This window comes from Phaenicophaeus curvirostris, chromosome 1 (assembly GCF_032191515.1).
Source record: "Phaenicophaeus curvirostris isolate KB17595 chromosome 1, BPBGC_Pcur_1.0, whole genome shotgun sequence".
Taxonomy (NCBI): domain Eukaryota; kingdom Metazoa; phylum Chordata; class Aves; order Cuculiformes; family Cuculidae; genus Phaenicophaeus; species Phaenicophaeus curvirostris.
The window spans coordinates 106,575,564-106,591,417 of record NC_091392.1 but is presented as its reverse complement, the minus strand read 5'-3'; the positions used below and the strand labels follow the sequence as shown (position 1 = coordinate 106,591,417).

Genomic DNA, 15,854 nt, shown 5'->3' with positions numbered 1-15,854 from the left:
TTGATACCTGCTGAGTTTTGCTACTGGTCAAACCAGCAAAGTAGAAAGTGGCAGCCACATCCCTTGGCTCAGAGAGGCCCTGGGTACTGAGGTAGAAACTGGCAGCCAGGTGTTAAGCCACATGCTTAACATCTGTTAATACAGCCAACAGGAACTCCAGATATTAGCAGATATCACAATGCTATCCAGATACCATGAACAAAACCTGTGATGCTTTCAGAAAGCAGTATAGCTATTGTATTCGCACTATTTTTTTCCTTGCCCTTCAGATATATGCCAGTGGAAAGAATCAAAAGTCAAATGACAAAATAATGGTTTTTTTCCCTTCCAATTCTTCAGCTGAGAAAGACATGTCTTTTCCCTATAAAGGAAAAATAATCATCATATTCAACTCCTGAGATTCTCTCGAGTTCATTCAACATACACAGGATGTGGCATGAAGAAACTCACTTACCATCTGTAACTGCGTTCCAATATGTTTTCGGGGGGGGGACAGGAGAAGAGTTTCAAATACATATATAAAAGGAAACTAACTAACTCTTAAGTGATCAAGTTTTTTTCACTATAGAAATTTATCGCTGGAGAAGAAAAGTGGAAGAGTTTGTCTTGCTAAGTAAGAATCACCAAAGAATAGCAAAGTAATATGAATTACCAGGTTCAGATTTTATCATTTCACTAGAAAATTTTACAAGGACAGTATTTTTTTGTACCATGTTAGATTTGCATTTGAAAATCTTATATTAACTCCCACTTTTAAGCAAACTCAGACACGCATCTCATGTAAATAAACAAACCTTTGGCCTTACATTTGAACAGGTTTTGTCCTGTTTTACCTTAAAAAAGAATTTGCCACTGGGAAACAGCAACATCATCCTACAACTTAAGCTGTATTTTAAGTTATTTAAGACAGTGTTTTTCAAGACAGTGTTTTTCTAGAAAGAATAAAGATAGAAGTGAACAAAGAAGCCTAAAAGATACAATAAAATTCATTCTCCTTGCTTTAGTGTTGTATTGGATTTCTTTTTAATGACAGAACAGAATACTTCCCATAGCAGACCGCATACCGAACAAGAGCTGACCGAAGAATCCTCTATATTTGCACAGGGCAGTTACAAGAATTTGCAAAGCACAAGCTGACTGTATATAAGCTGCATGAACGTAGGAATGTAAAAACAGGATCGTCTCATGGTTTTTAGCTAAATCTGAAAGTAACTCTTATTTTAGGGATCTTTTTTGTTGTGAAAAGTTATATAAATTACAGGGGCAACAGGGATAAATTATGTTTAGCTTTCTAGTGTTTCCTATGATCCTTGTAACCTTTCTCAAAATAAATATCTCTGAAACCTTTTCTTTATGACACCCTACTAAAGTTCATCTGGGAGAAAGCCTGTCAGAAGAGTCTTTGTAGTCACATTCTTATTTAGGCTTAGCAGATAGAATTCTGAAAAGCCACTTGTTTATCAGTAATTAATCTGTCAAAATAATACGGGAATAGGAACATAAAGACAAGCTTGTTCCACAGATATTAATGGAAAAAGCTAGACTCTGAGATTAGGAAGACAACACTTATTTGGACTTGCTCTAATAATATCCTGACAACACTGTGTTATGTCTCAATCCCTTTCCTGCAATTTCCCTTAATTCATACAGTTAAAGAGTCTTGCTATCAATGACTGCAGTAAGAGACTTAGCTGGGCAATGATCCTTGAGAATCAAGGAACAGATGCTTTGTTAGCAATGCATGTAAAATGATGGGTTTCTTCATAAGGCTTCTTGGAACAAAAACTACTCCTATTAAAGAAAAAAAAGAAAGAACTCTAAAAATGCTCAAAACCAGAAAGTGCAAGAAGGAATTTTCATGTGAAATCGTAGCTCATCTCCTTCATCTGTATTGTTGCAATTCAGATCTTGTAAACATGATCACAACCTTTTTATTTTCCCCAGGAGTTCTGTCTCATTGATGGGATAGAGTACACAGTGAATGAAGAGCTCTTCAACATCTTAGTTATCACCACTGGGTCAGTGACTGTGGCTTACGGTCTGAGTACACAGGCGTATATAGTAGTCCAAACTTCCAAAGGCTAGCACTAAATTATGTGGGACAGTAATCACTTACAGGGAAAAGGGAGTATACCTCTCCCTGTAATTGAAGGTCAGATTTGGAGCATTAATTCTATATGTAAATATATATACACACAGATTTATGAGGGGTCCTTTTTCCATTGTCTTGTTCTTTTTATTTCCCAGACAATTTTTAGAAATAAACTTTTATGATTCTTTTCATTCTGTGCCCAGACTCTTCCTTGACACCAAGTAGCAAGTTATGAGCAAATTCCAGTGTCAAAATATCCTTGTCATGATTTCAGTCATGCAGGAGCACTCCATCCACCAAGACGAGTGGGCTAGCCGCTACCAATCTCAATTCCTATGCTGTGCCTCCCCTACATGGGAAAATAGCTAGCTCCCCACCCACAGCACATACATCTGCTCCCCTTCCCCATGTGTTTCTCAGATGGCCGAAGTGCCCCTTTCACTCTATATTTTCATGCACAGTCACCACTCTTCTGTGACCATTCAGTCAAATGACCATTCCAACAGGACAGATGGGTCCTCGCTAGTTAACTGAGCAAGATTCTTCAGTGTATCTATCTTCCCAGTCGGCTCCTGCATGGAAACTCACACTGCCAAATAGAATGTGCTATTTCTAAGCTGCTTTAAGGCTCGTGCCCGTAAATTGTGCTGTATACTGGTCCAATACAGAGGTTACATCAGTGTCAAAGCTCAACTCCATCACCTGCACCAATGTGAGGAAACTAGAAAGAATTGTACAGGGTTGGGAGAGGAAGGATAGGAACTTGTGATGCACGTCAGCGGAGCTGCTCAATAGGTGCTCCTGCAGCCCTTCATACGTGCCCATTTCATTGAGCCCAGTAGCAGTTTGCCACTGTTGTGTACTTGAAGCAGGAAGCCTCTTGGAGTTATCCAGAACATAGATGTGAAGGTTTAATCTGTACTCAAAGGTTTATCTAATAGGGTTAGTGAGTTAAAATCTTGAAATTTTGTGTGAAGGGTTTATTTTTTTCCCTAAGCTGAACTGAAGTATTTTTGAGGATACTACTGCTATTGCAGTTATTTGTGAAGGGTTAAATAACTCTAAAATCAACTATCATAAAGTGAAAGACTCCAACAAGTGAAAGTCTGTGTACAATCCAACTCCTAAACTACTTCTCTTTCATTTGCTGCTCTCTACATCTGTAGCAAGATAAATACTTTCTTCCTCACAGGCTCATAATTTGTGCAAGAATATACCTCCGGAAAAAACAGAGAACACAGGAAGAAGCCAAGAAATATTTAGGATTAAGACCCATCCAGTGTGAATGATGCATGTGTTACAGAGTAGCAAGCTTCCTGGAAGAAGCTGTGAATTTTTTTTTTTGTACTAGTTAATTTGTGTGTATAGGCAATGACCTACACTGAATCTTTTCTTTCATCTTTTGAAGGGGACATTTATCTTCTGTAGCAGAGCTAGTTCAATGTGTTAATAGAAATTGCAGTTGTGCCTTCATAGCTGGCAAATCAGCTGACATTTTAGTGCTCTTCTTGGAGCACGCTGAGATGTTAAGTTTTTAAGCTTCGTTTTTCACAGCTTTCTCTCATTATTAATTTCTGAACTACAAAGCAGAAATAATATACCAGTTAAAAATGACAGAATGAACCACATTGCATAGCAGACAACATAAGTATGGAAACATTAACTATGGGCTATTTTGCCTTCCAACATCTTTGCAGCAGACAAGACTCCATTGTTAATTCTAAAGCAACATTTGCTATTTCAACTGTATAAATTGAATTCCAATTTTTCTGTCTAGAAACTATCAAATCTATTGGAGTGAATACTGTGCATTGTGAATAAATATAAGCAAGTTAGGGCCTTACAACCTTTTCACACAATCTGCCCTGTGTTACTTTTGAGATGAAAGAAAACATGATGGAAAATATTGTTTCATCACAGAGTATCCAGAAAGAAAAAAAAAAAGAAAAGCATGTTATTGCATTTAGTCTTCCTTTTGGGATGAGACTAAAGATCTAACTAATTAATTTAGTAAGATCTAAGAACTCATTCTTACTGTTTTTCCTCACACTCAGATAAATTGAGGTTTTCACCAACCCTATCCAAATATCTGCAGATGTAAAGGTGGAAAGCTTACACCCTTCACTTCATAGAGTGTATCAGCTCTGTAATCCTTGACTCACCTTCCTTCACCCAAGCAGAATAATCCAGATTCTGGTCAGAAGTAAGCACAGAAATAAGTGAAACACACTTAGCTTGGTGTCACGAACCCACACATCTTTTCAACAATTATTTTCTTGTCTGTCAAGGGAAGAGTGCTATGTTGAAGCAACAGGTAACTGACAGCTAGTTTTCTCTTTTTTTCCATTGCAAAACCGCAATACCAGTCCTCCCCATTTTCCTTAGCAGAAATGTTTCCAAATTTGTCATTTATACTTCTCCTGTGCACACCATACAACACAGCTCTCGCCCTGCAGCTCTAGTTGTCTACTGCAGATAACCTGAAGTGGCTGAAATTCCCTTGCACTCGGATTGCCTCACCATCCCATTAGCTGAAAGAAGGAAGAGTGCAGTATTTACTCTAGGAAGTGCTATCTACCATTTCCATCCATATTCATCAGTTTTCTTCCTTAGGTGCAACACTAGCTCCATTGTAGAATGTTTCTATCAATATTAAAATAAAGGTACTTTTTAACTGAGACATTTGATACTTCTTCAAGAAGGAAATCCTACCAGCTCAGGAGCAAGCCGTCCTCATGTTCCGGAAAATGAGCCGGTGCTACACCTTATTGCACTCTACAACTACCTGAAAGGAGGTTGTAGAGAGGAGGGTGATGGCCTCTTCTCCCAAGTGACAGGGGACAGGACAAGAGGGAATGGCCTCAAGCTCTGCCAGGGGAGGTTCAGACATTAGAAAAAAAATTCTCACAGAAAGGGTCATTGGGCACTGGAACAGGCTGCCCTGGGAGGTGGTTGTGTCACCTTCCCTGGAGGTGTTTAAAGACGGGTGGATGAGGTGCTGAGGGACATGGCTTAGTGATTGATAGGAATGGTTTGACTGGATGATCCTGGAGGTCTTTTCCAACCTAGCGATTCTGTGATTCTTTAAAACATTTCTCCAGATAATTCTGCAGGGAAAAAAATCTTCTTCAAGAAATGGAGAAACAAGAAAATTCTCAGCTGTTATTTTAATCATTTATGTCTACATTATGTTCCAACAATGATGCTTCATTAAACAGAAATAATAGCTTCCTTTAGGTCTGTTATGGAAGAAGCTATAACATAACATAATTTAGAAGGAAAATTATTGATAAAACAGTCAGCTCAAGGACTCATCTCCCTAAGAGCACTAGGCTCAGTCCTAAATACACCACCATGGAACATGAAGGGCACAAAGTTTATCTTGAGTAACAAGCATGACTCAGTGGGAGATTTTTAAGATGTCAGGTAGAGGATAAGCTCTCTTCTGATAAATCCATCCCTCCTCCTCTTGAAACTCATTAACTAACCTACAGTCCAGGGTCTGCTACCATTAGCATCCATCTAGATCGGTGGGGAAGAGCAGCTGCCATGTGCATAGTAAATGCAAGGAGAGAACAAAGGAATGCACAAAGTCTGCTGCAGAAAAGTCCATTATATTTTCATGCTGTGATTTTTTTCTTCCCAAGATAATGGATTCAGCAGAAAACACTAGGTATGAAGCAATGTGAAATACTTAACGTTAACCAAAGTCCCAAAAGTCAGCATGAGGATGATGGAGGCCTTTGAAAACAAAGTAACAAAATAAAGACACAAGGACTTAAGTGAAAGTAATCATGAAATAATAGCAAGAAAGAAATCTGTGTAAACTAAGCGAAATATTCCACTGGCTAGAAAATATTTCTTTGATTGTGTTATGAAGGCTAGTCTTGGTCTTGACCTTGTGTGAGCACATTGACATCAGAGGCTGTGTAACTAGCATGAAGGACACTGGGCACAATTTTTTTTCATCTGTTCCCATGTCACAGGGTTCTTCATGCCAAACCCTAGTAACGCACTTCAGAATGTGGCCCATAAGAGATTAAAATAGATTAAATTTTTCTAATCATATTTTTATTCAAAACTGATGTATCTTGTCAAATGACCTTTGTATTATCCAGTCAGATTTTGACTGGGTTCACTTCCTAGATATACCATGTTACTGCTGTTGATGTTTTACTGCATCATATTTGTGTCCATCTACTGAATTTAATTTGGTTTTTTTGATGATTCAAATTGCTTTTTTTAAAAAATGCTACTGTGGTAAGTTTTCATAATTATGTTGTCTTCATTTATGATAAAAGTAAATTGCCATATTCTCTCCCAAAGTCTGTAATAGTGAAGACACATCATTCTCTAGTACAGTCACTATTCAAATCACACATGTTGCTCACCTCAAACTCCTGAGCAGCTTAAGTAATTCCATGTGCTAACAAATTTTCCATTCAGATACAAACTCCTATAAATACCTCAGCCTGTATCTGCAGTAATGTCTCCATAGCTAAGTCTTCTATACCTTAATAGATACTTTTTCCTCCCACCTTCTTACTAAACAAGTCTGTAGTGAGAAGAGATATTCATTATTGATTTATACTTTTTCTGGATTAGGGGTTATGCCTGATTGTTCCAGTACAGTTTCTCTAAAATGGTTTTTCTTTCGTAAGAACTTTCAAAGTCTCCAAGCCCCTTTTAAGGGCTTATATAAAATAAATGATGGCCATGTCTATTAAGTAGTTGTATTTCAGATAGATATGTATATAGGCTGATGAGTTTGTATACATCATATCATACAGCCATTAGCATGTGGACACTTGTCTAAGATGGCTTAATAGAAACTGAATCCCTAGGTTGAAAAAGACCTTTGAGATCATCAGGTCCAACGATACCTGTCCACTACTAAATCATATCCCTAAGCACTTCATGTACTCATCTTTTAAAAGCCTCCAGTGACATGGGCTCAATCATCTCCCTGGGAAACCTGTGCCAGTGCTTGATAACCCTTTCTGTGAAGAAGTTTTTCCTAATGTTCAATTTAAATCTCCTCTGGCACAGCTTGAGGCCTTTCCTTCATCCATTAAGCAGGTTATCTTGTCATAGAAGGCGATCATGTTAGCGTGGCAGGACCTGCCTTTCATAAATCCATGTTGACTGGGCCTGATTGCCCAGTTGTCTTGCATGTGCGGTGTGATAGCGCACAAGATGACTTGTTCCATGATCTTCCCCGGCACCGAGGTCAGACTGATAAGCCTGCAGCTTCCCAGATCCTCCCTCCTGCCCTTCTTGTAAATGGGTGTAGTCAAGTGGAACTTCCCCAGTCAGCCAGGACTGCTGGTAGATGATGGAAAGGGTTTTGGTGAGCACTTCTGCCAGCTCCCTTAATACCCTTGGGTGAATCCCATCCAGCCCCATACACTTGTGAATGTCTAATTGGCTGAGCAGGTCTTTAACCATTTCCTCATGGATCATGGGAGCTTTGCTTTGCTCTCCCTCCCTGTTTTCTGGCTCATGAGGCTGAGCACCCAGAGAACATCTTACTTTACTATTAAAGACTGAGTCAAAGAATTCATTAAGTACCTCAGCCTTTCCCTAACAGAGCATAATAGAGGCTGGCTCCAACCTCTCCCAAACAAAACACATCTATTAGACAGACTTCTTACAATATTTATCACAATGGAGTCCCTTCCTTGTTAAATCATTAGGCATTAGCATATAAAAATATAGAGGTATTGATAACAAGTATTAAATGGTAGGTAAAGGGCAAATTCTTTTTATTCTCTCTCAAACACAGGCCAGATAATATATTTTTAGCCATTAACCATCCCATGTGTTATGAGTTATCAGAGATGACAGAGGTCTTCAGATAGCAGCCAAACAGCCATCTCTAGGATTAATGCAACCATTGCAAGGAAAGAAAATGGGGGATGGTGGAAGATGTAAGTAAAAAGAAAGTACTGTATTCTAGTATCCATACATAGAGATTTAGTACAGTTATGCAGAATATAAAGCTACACAAGAAGCATTTGTCCCAGTCCAGTCTCTGTCTTATTTTCTCTTTTGCCATATGAAGTGATTTTCAATTCATTTATTGCTGAATTGAGTTTTCACATATATGTCAGCCTTTACTCATTACGCTATTGCTTTTCCAAGTGCTTTGGGGGACAAGGCATTGACTTAGCTATTTCTGAATAACAATCGTTCTCAATAGACTCATAATAGCTACACTTTTACAAAACTGAGTAATCAGAAAGGATACAGTCTGTTTGTAAAGGAGCATTGGGTAGTGCTGGTTTGAATAATAATAATTAATATTACTTATCATTAACACCTGGATTTTGCCATTGGGCTGAATACAAATGCAATTAAAACAAAATGTGATAGCTTCCTTGCATATTGCAGTGAGATAGCTGGTTAGAAAAAAATAGGTGGTTGAAAATACATACATTGAACAAATATGACAAGTATTGATCTAAATAGATTTGGGGAGGTCTGTTAAAGCCTCTGTGTGCTGAGAACCTGCACTGTTCTAGGTCTTATAAAGACACAAGCAAGGATTTCTTGTCAACATAGATAATTTTTTCATTGTGTTGAACAAAGCACTGGGAAGATTTGTTAAAGCAGACTACAACTTTTTCTGATTTTTCAATATCAGGGCTGTGGTGTTTCAGATACCAGCTTGGTTTTAAAGCACTGGAAACTGGAACACCTGCCCTCATGAAAGGCTACCATCTTTACCAAGCAGCAATAGGCTTATTCACTCATTTCACAAAGAATATAAAACATACATTTAATTCTTATAGTTAGCTTCTCAGGCATACATGGCAAGGATCTCTAGCTACAGATAATGGAGCTGTAAAGTAGCAGCTTGTAGTCTAAATCTCATTTGAAGCTAATCAACACTTCACCATCCATAATTACCCTTGCAGGAAAACATACGATTACAATTATGTAAATCAATACAGAGTAAGTGTCTTCAACTGGAAAATAAATATCCATTTTTATAAAACAGTTTTAGTCACTGATTCGAGTGATATGCCAGTGCAAAAAAAAAAAAAATCTATAAAGTATTTCCCAAGTACTTCTCCCTCCCCTACTTCATCTAATCATTAAAGCCCTGACAGTTTTCCTTTCTTCTAAGTGAAATATACCTACTTTTTGGCATCATCTAGCATATCGTAAATTTAAGCCTGAGATCCATTTAGCTTTTCCTGTAATAATGGTTTTCCTCTCTTCTGATCATATGAACTTTATGGGTATGTCACAGGGCTGACACAATATGCATCTTCTCAATTTGCAACAAGAAAATTGTCACCATAAGCACAGGACATTTTCTTTTGCAATATATACTCAGGACCTCAAGTTTCCCTAACAATTAATTATGTTTGATAAAAAGTTGCAGAATTTCCTGGAGTATAACACTACTCATGGGTATAAATAACCCTGTTCACTTCCACAGTCACAAGCAGGGAGACCAATGATAACACTCAAATGTCAATAGAATCTATTCAAATCTATTAAAAATAAGAGGAGATATGATCTGCTAGAAAGATCTACACTTCTGGAAGTCTGCACCACGATGTGGATTATTTACCCAGGACTTTAAAAAAAAATAAAAGAAAAAAAAAGAACATTGCTGATGCTGTTTGCTGCTTTATTGTTTTCATTTTTCTGAAAAGCCTCATACATACTCACACTCATACACTAACATAATGAAATTTTTATATACCAAGGCCTAAAGACACACACCAAGTGTTCCATCATTTCAGTTGTTTAATAAAAAAAACCCATAAATACTGGCATAAACACTGACAACGCTGTCAAATCAAGTCAGTTCATCAATAGTTTCCTACGTAGCTGTGAAGAACAGATCAGATCTCCCAGATACAAACAGTAAGTTTAAGACAGTCAGCAAGTGGTTGTTAACACATTGTGGAATAGACTTGATGAAAACCGTAGACTCTGAATGGCTTAAACATAATGTGTGAGAATATTTACTGTTCCCCTAGGCTGGCATTCTCCTGTCCCAAACAAGCAGACATTTTATGAATACCTAATGTATATATCCATAGATTCCCTCAACATGATTTCTCAGAGGCATAAATTTAAGCAATTCTGAGAGTTTCTACTGATTGCTTATGTCTTCTGAAAGTAGTTCATAAATCTTTAGTCATTAAAACACACTCTTCATCAATCATTATCCAGACCAAGCACCATCCATTCTCTTAATTCTTCTTCAGTGAAATTTGAGTGTCTTTTTCCAAGTAAGTGTGTTCTCACGGATTTTTTACCAAGATACCAGTACTTGCCACAGATATAAGTGAAATTTTATATGATGTGGTGTATGAACTTCAAATTTCCTACGGCGGAACATCTTATATGCCATCTCACAGTAGAGTGCCCATCTTTTCACTGTATTTCCACAATGAAAAGAGAAAGCAACAGGCAAGTGCTTGCTCATTCACCTTCTACTAAAAGAAAAAAAAAATGGAAAAGACAACCCACAATGGATCTTATCACTCTTAAGGCAAAAATATATTTCAGGGGAAGAGAAATAAGTTAAATATTTTTCGCTCAGGGTAAATTATCATTTATAATGAAGTCAAATAGAAGTAAGGCATAATTGGTTAATTCCCATCATATGTATACAAGCCTGTATGGGAAGAAACTGTTGAGATATACAATAGGATTCACCTCACCAAAATTTAGTAATTTACAATGTACTTGTCCATATCTGAGCTGGTTCACCGACCTCACTGAAAGAAACAGGTATCTTTAGAGTGTATCTGCAGTATTTGAGATCTATGTTAAAATTAACTGCTCATAAAGTAAGCCTAGAGTGATTAGCTTTATACTGCAGCTACATTTAGATTTAGTTAAAACCATGTCAACAGTTTAGATAGGTCTCAGTATTTCTTAAGATTGCTTGGAACTGAAGGTCCTACCATCTGTCAGTGGTAAGAGCAGGGAGTGCTTCAGCAAAAGACTCAAATAATTTCCAGCTAGTGAGTGATAGGTATGAGTATGGGATTACAGTGAAGAAATTACTATTAGTCATTATTTCACCTGACTTATTTCACATTAGCACTATACATTCTTTCCTGATCCATAAGAGATTTGCAAAGAGAAATTTGCTTTCAGAATTAGTTTAATAACAGTGCTACATAGAGCACTTTATGAACCAGAGCATGTTCCATGCGAACATCTTATAATCAATAAGTTTGATCTACATAGGATCAGAGCTGAACTACAGAGAAGACAAGTCAAGGTACAGAACATGACTTCTATAAGATGAGAATTTTTGCACGTACCTGCTGCACTGGGACAGAACACCAGCCTTGTCTCACTGGGAACAAGAAAAGCCACGTGACAGACAAGCAGACTGTCCATACTGTCCCATGTTTTATTTATCACAGCTCCCTCCAGAGCAGATGTTTTCTCTTGGGCCCATTAGCTAAGTGGGGTACTGGGGCTTAGCAATCATGAGTTTGAAAATTACAATGCCTTTCTCTATCTTTGAACAAGACACCAAGAATGAAAAGTTGTATTCCTGGAAAAGTAGCATGCTCACCTGGTACAAAATGCTAGAATTTTTCATCACTCTTTCCTTAGCCCCTGAACAGAGACACAGGCTGGCCACCAGCATAGCTTTCCATCTTAGGCTAGGTAAGCTTTGCAGAGTTGATAAAGGGGGATCATGTCTAATCTAGAAGTCTGATTCCTGAAACTGATTTAAGTACTTTGGTATTTCTACTCTGCTATAGAAGGATTCAATCCACCATCACACCAGATTATCAAAACTTCAAAACTGCATTCTCATCTACCAGTCACAGCAGTTTACCTAATACAAAATGTCTTCCCAGAGGGTATTATGCAATGTCTTGATTAGGAACAAGACATGTTTAGTAGAAACATGCATTTTATCCAAGAGTCATCACCTCATTTCATTTTAATAGTGTAGATCATTGATTTGTCCCCAAGAAGGCACTGCAAAGAATGGGTGCATAAGGAGTAGAATTAAAGAAGGAGTGTATGAGAGTTAAGTGCTCAACCTCCCTTGCAGTTCTTAGAGTCTCAGCTTCAGTGATTACCAAGACCTATAACTGAACAAAAAGATCTCGTACCATGTGGGCATGCATGTCCAGTAAGAGTTTTTCTAGTATGAAACGGGATGCTGGGTATTCACAACAAAATGTTGAGTTCAATACACAACTGCTGCATAAGTATCCTGGAGATGACACTGGCAGTGGCTTTTTTTAAAATCATACTTTCTTAAATTGAGCTGTTAATTTTAAACTAAATTAACAGCCCGTGCCCAAAAAGTCAACCAGTAGAAGGCTTCATCTACAGGAAACACTTAAAGTTTGACACACAAAACCCAAGTGCGATAGGCAGGCCAAGACACTGAACTAAATTACATTGTGTCTCTTGAGAAAGGGTTTGTTATCTCTGTTCAATTCATTACCCATGAAGATACTTCTTTAATTATCTTACTTCACAATATTTTACGACCAACTCAAATCTGATCATAACATGCACAAATGAACGTATCCACATTCTTAAAGGCATCTGAACAAGTAAGTTTATAGTTTAAAAGCAACTCTTGTCATTTCATGGCTTACCAAATGTTTTTCTTCATTTAGTGTTTTATATATCCAAATGCTTTCGCACCAAAAAAGATACATGATACTTCAAAATACTAGATATCAGTATTTAATCTACTACTGATGCATAGCGTTGGCAAAGAGCAAAATTTAGAAAGCCATAACAATACAAAAAGACAGCAAACAGGAGTCATTAAAGTATAATGTTTGTGATTAATACACAGGCAGTTACATGATTAGTAACAAGGCTAGCTTGCATCTTTCCTGCCCAATAGATACTTAAAGTAATTGCATCTTTGCAAACTGCATTATCATCACTTCATGTACTTCATGATGTCATGGGGCAGCAAGGCATACTCAGCAGTTTCTCTTGAGCATGCTTTGATTTTTTTTCTTTAAGAATCAATTCTCTGGCAACACTAGATATTCTGATATGGAGGCTGTGAGCACTGCTGACAAAACTTCCATCTAACTACATTAAAAATTACAAAGCATTTGTTTCTCTTTTCTTCAATGATTCCCAGATTTAAGATGATGAAGAAGTAACAACTAAATCTGAATAGTTTGAAGCAAATAATTGTTTTTACTATATCCTGGGAAAATTAACGTACTGGGACAAAGAAACAGAAACCCTTTACCTAAGGAAATGGCATTTTAAAAAGACAGATCCTTCCTTCTCTCTACTCTTGACACTCTGGTCAAAATTGTTGCAATATTGCAATTACTGCTAGTTCTGCTGCAAACTTACTGCAGTAAATGAGAATTTTTCCACAAGGTCCAACTAGCACTCAAGCCAGTTTCAGGACCAGTTTCTGTGTAAGTGGTAAGAATTAATTTATATTTAATTTATTTGGAATGAGGCCAGCGAGATTCCCATTTATTCTAGATTATCATGATTAAGGAATAAATTAACAATTTATCACAAAAAAAAGGTCTGTAGATGTAGACTTATAATTTTAGATGAAAGCCTATTTAAGTCTATAGAAGTGTTGGTTCTGACATACATTTAAGCTAGATGAAAGTAAGGTGGAGGACAGCACACATGGACCAATAGTTCCATAGTACTATTTCTATTTCTTGTTTAAAAATTGTGAACTACTTCTAGTACTAGATCTATCCACATGCATGTGGAGGGATAGAGGTGTGGTCCCTGTGACAAATAAAGAGTTCTTCTGCCATTATTTCAGAATATTCTGGCATGTGCATACTGAATACCTTTGGCTGTTGTTGCCTAGCATGGACCCCTTTTACCTAATGAATACAGCATCAGCTAAAATACCTGATAACACACAAATGGTTCCTTCTGTAAGTGGTTTCAAATCCTCTCCTGTACTCTACCAGGCAAATATTAGCCACGTAATACAGTGACATGAGACTTGTCATATGCTTTGAAAAGCTTCAGTGAAATGAGGGGTAGAGCCTGTATTCTTTCAAAGCTGCAAAGCCTCATATGCATCTAGGAACAGTCTGGCTAAGCAGTATGTGTATTACACACTGCTTTAAAAGCTGCACCTCAACTCAGTTGGCCACATATTTCACTTAAATGGAGAAGCTTCATCTGGAAGATTAAGGCACTGGGTTTTCTCAGCCACACAGGGACTCCTCCACTGAGACTTCTAATGCAAAATGCACCTTGTGGATGACTAATCTTCACCATTCCTTAAAATAAAAGTGTTACACAGTATTCATATAAACTGTTAAACAAAGAGCTTTCCTGTACAATTCATATGACTGTCCAATTCACATTATAACAGGAAGATGAAATATTTCAGGGTACAGTACAGGCAGGCAAGCTTCTTCAAAATACTGTAAGTCCTGCACTTCGTTATTGTTTCCTGGAAGACATAGTTTCACCGAAAGCCCAACAGCACATCTCATTTCTGCACGTCAACTTGCTTCAAATAAGACATCACCAAAACAGTTTAGTGACTGTACTCTATCAGCAACTATGAAAATTAGCAGAATTCAGCATCCAAAAGTTTGTTACAAAAAACTGCAAAAAAAGTTTTCTTGACATACTGCCATTGCAGCCCCTGTAACAACTGGCTACAAATAATTTGCATTGTTCTGGAATCAGTTTGTAGAGACATTTTCTTAACTGCACATACAGAAATTTAAACACATAACTTGTTAACAAGCGCAATCAAGTGTGTAAATCTTTGTCTCACGACAAAAGTATGGATGTCCTCTCACACCAAACACGCCTCCAAGAGCCTGTCGGCTTCACCTTGCACGATTTGACCCAAAATGCGATTCAAAACAGCCTTTTCATTAAATTTAGCAGCTTCTGAGCACACGCATCTGTGTGCTGGAAATACACAGTGTTGCTTTCTCCTCCTCTAACTATATTACAAAAAGGATGAAACATTCCCGCAGAGATGGTACAAGAAGAGAACGTCGCAAGTACACGCTCCACCTTTTTAAACAATGACAGGAGCCCCTGAAGACCCAAAACCACAGCCGCCTCCAACCCCGGGGTGCGCGCCCAGCCCAGCCCAGCCTGCCCGGCCAGGACGCGCATCCTCAGCCAGCGCCGCACCGCGGCTTCGCGGGACCCGATTCCATCTCTCGCCTCCCCCACGCGGGTCGTGTCAGGAGCGGGTTCTGCTCGAGTTCTTTCCCCTCGCCGAGTTCTTTCTCCCCGCCCCGACCCCGCTCCCCCGCACTCACCGCTGAGGACGCGCCCGGCGAGCGCCCCTGCCCCGCACATGGTGGCGGCCGCCAGCACCGCCGCCAGCCCCACGGCGCCTCCGCACCCCATGGGGGCGGCCCCGCTGCCCTCTCCCCGCCGAGAAGGGCTCTCCCTGAGGCTCGGGGCAGGCTGCTGCCCGCCCGTGGGGAAAGGATGCGCGCCCGTGCTCCCCGCCGCTGCCCGCCGCCGCCTCCCCTCCGAGCCGCATCCCTGCCTATATCTGCTCCCCACGACGAGGGCTGGACCGGGCGGGATGCTGGGACCGCCCCCGAGCCGCCCCCCGGCTGACCCCGACGGAGGATGCATCCTGCTCGTGCCCCAATCTCAGCCCCGGACCCTGCTCGTGCCCCATTCCCAGCCCTCGTCTCAGCCCCACAGCAATAGATCTCAGATTACTATGGATTTTAAAATATTTGATGATTTCCTAACCGCATCAAAGCTACCTGAGACCAATTTCTTACTAAAAAAATCCTTG

At 39.0% G+C, this 15,854-nt stretch overlaps 1 protein-coding gene across 3 annotated transcripts in view; it reads right to left on the bottom strand.

Annotated features, from left to right (window-relative positions):
- The window catches only part of CHODL (chondrolectin), a 28,372-nt gene extending 12,909 nt beyond the window's left edge, over positions 1-15,463 (bottom strand). For all 3 annotated transcript variants that reach the window (XM_069870538.1, XM_069870543.1, XM_069870552.1), the window contains exon 1: positions 15,358-15,463. In XM_069870538.1, coding sequence (XP_069726639.1) covers positions 15,358-15,448 — 91 coding nt within the window. In that variant the 5' untranslated portion in view covers positions 15,449-15,463. The remainder of the gene's footprint in view (positions 1-15,357) is intronic.
- Positions 15,464-15,854: the final 391 nt, after the last annotated feature.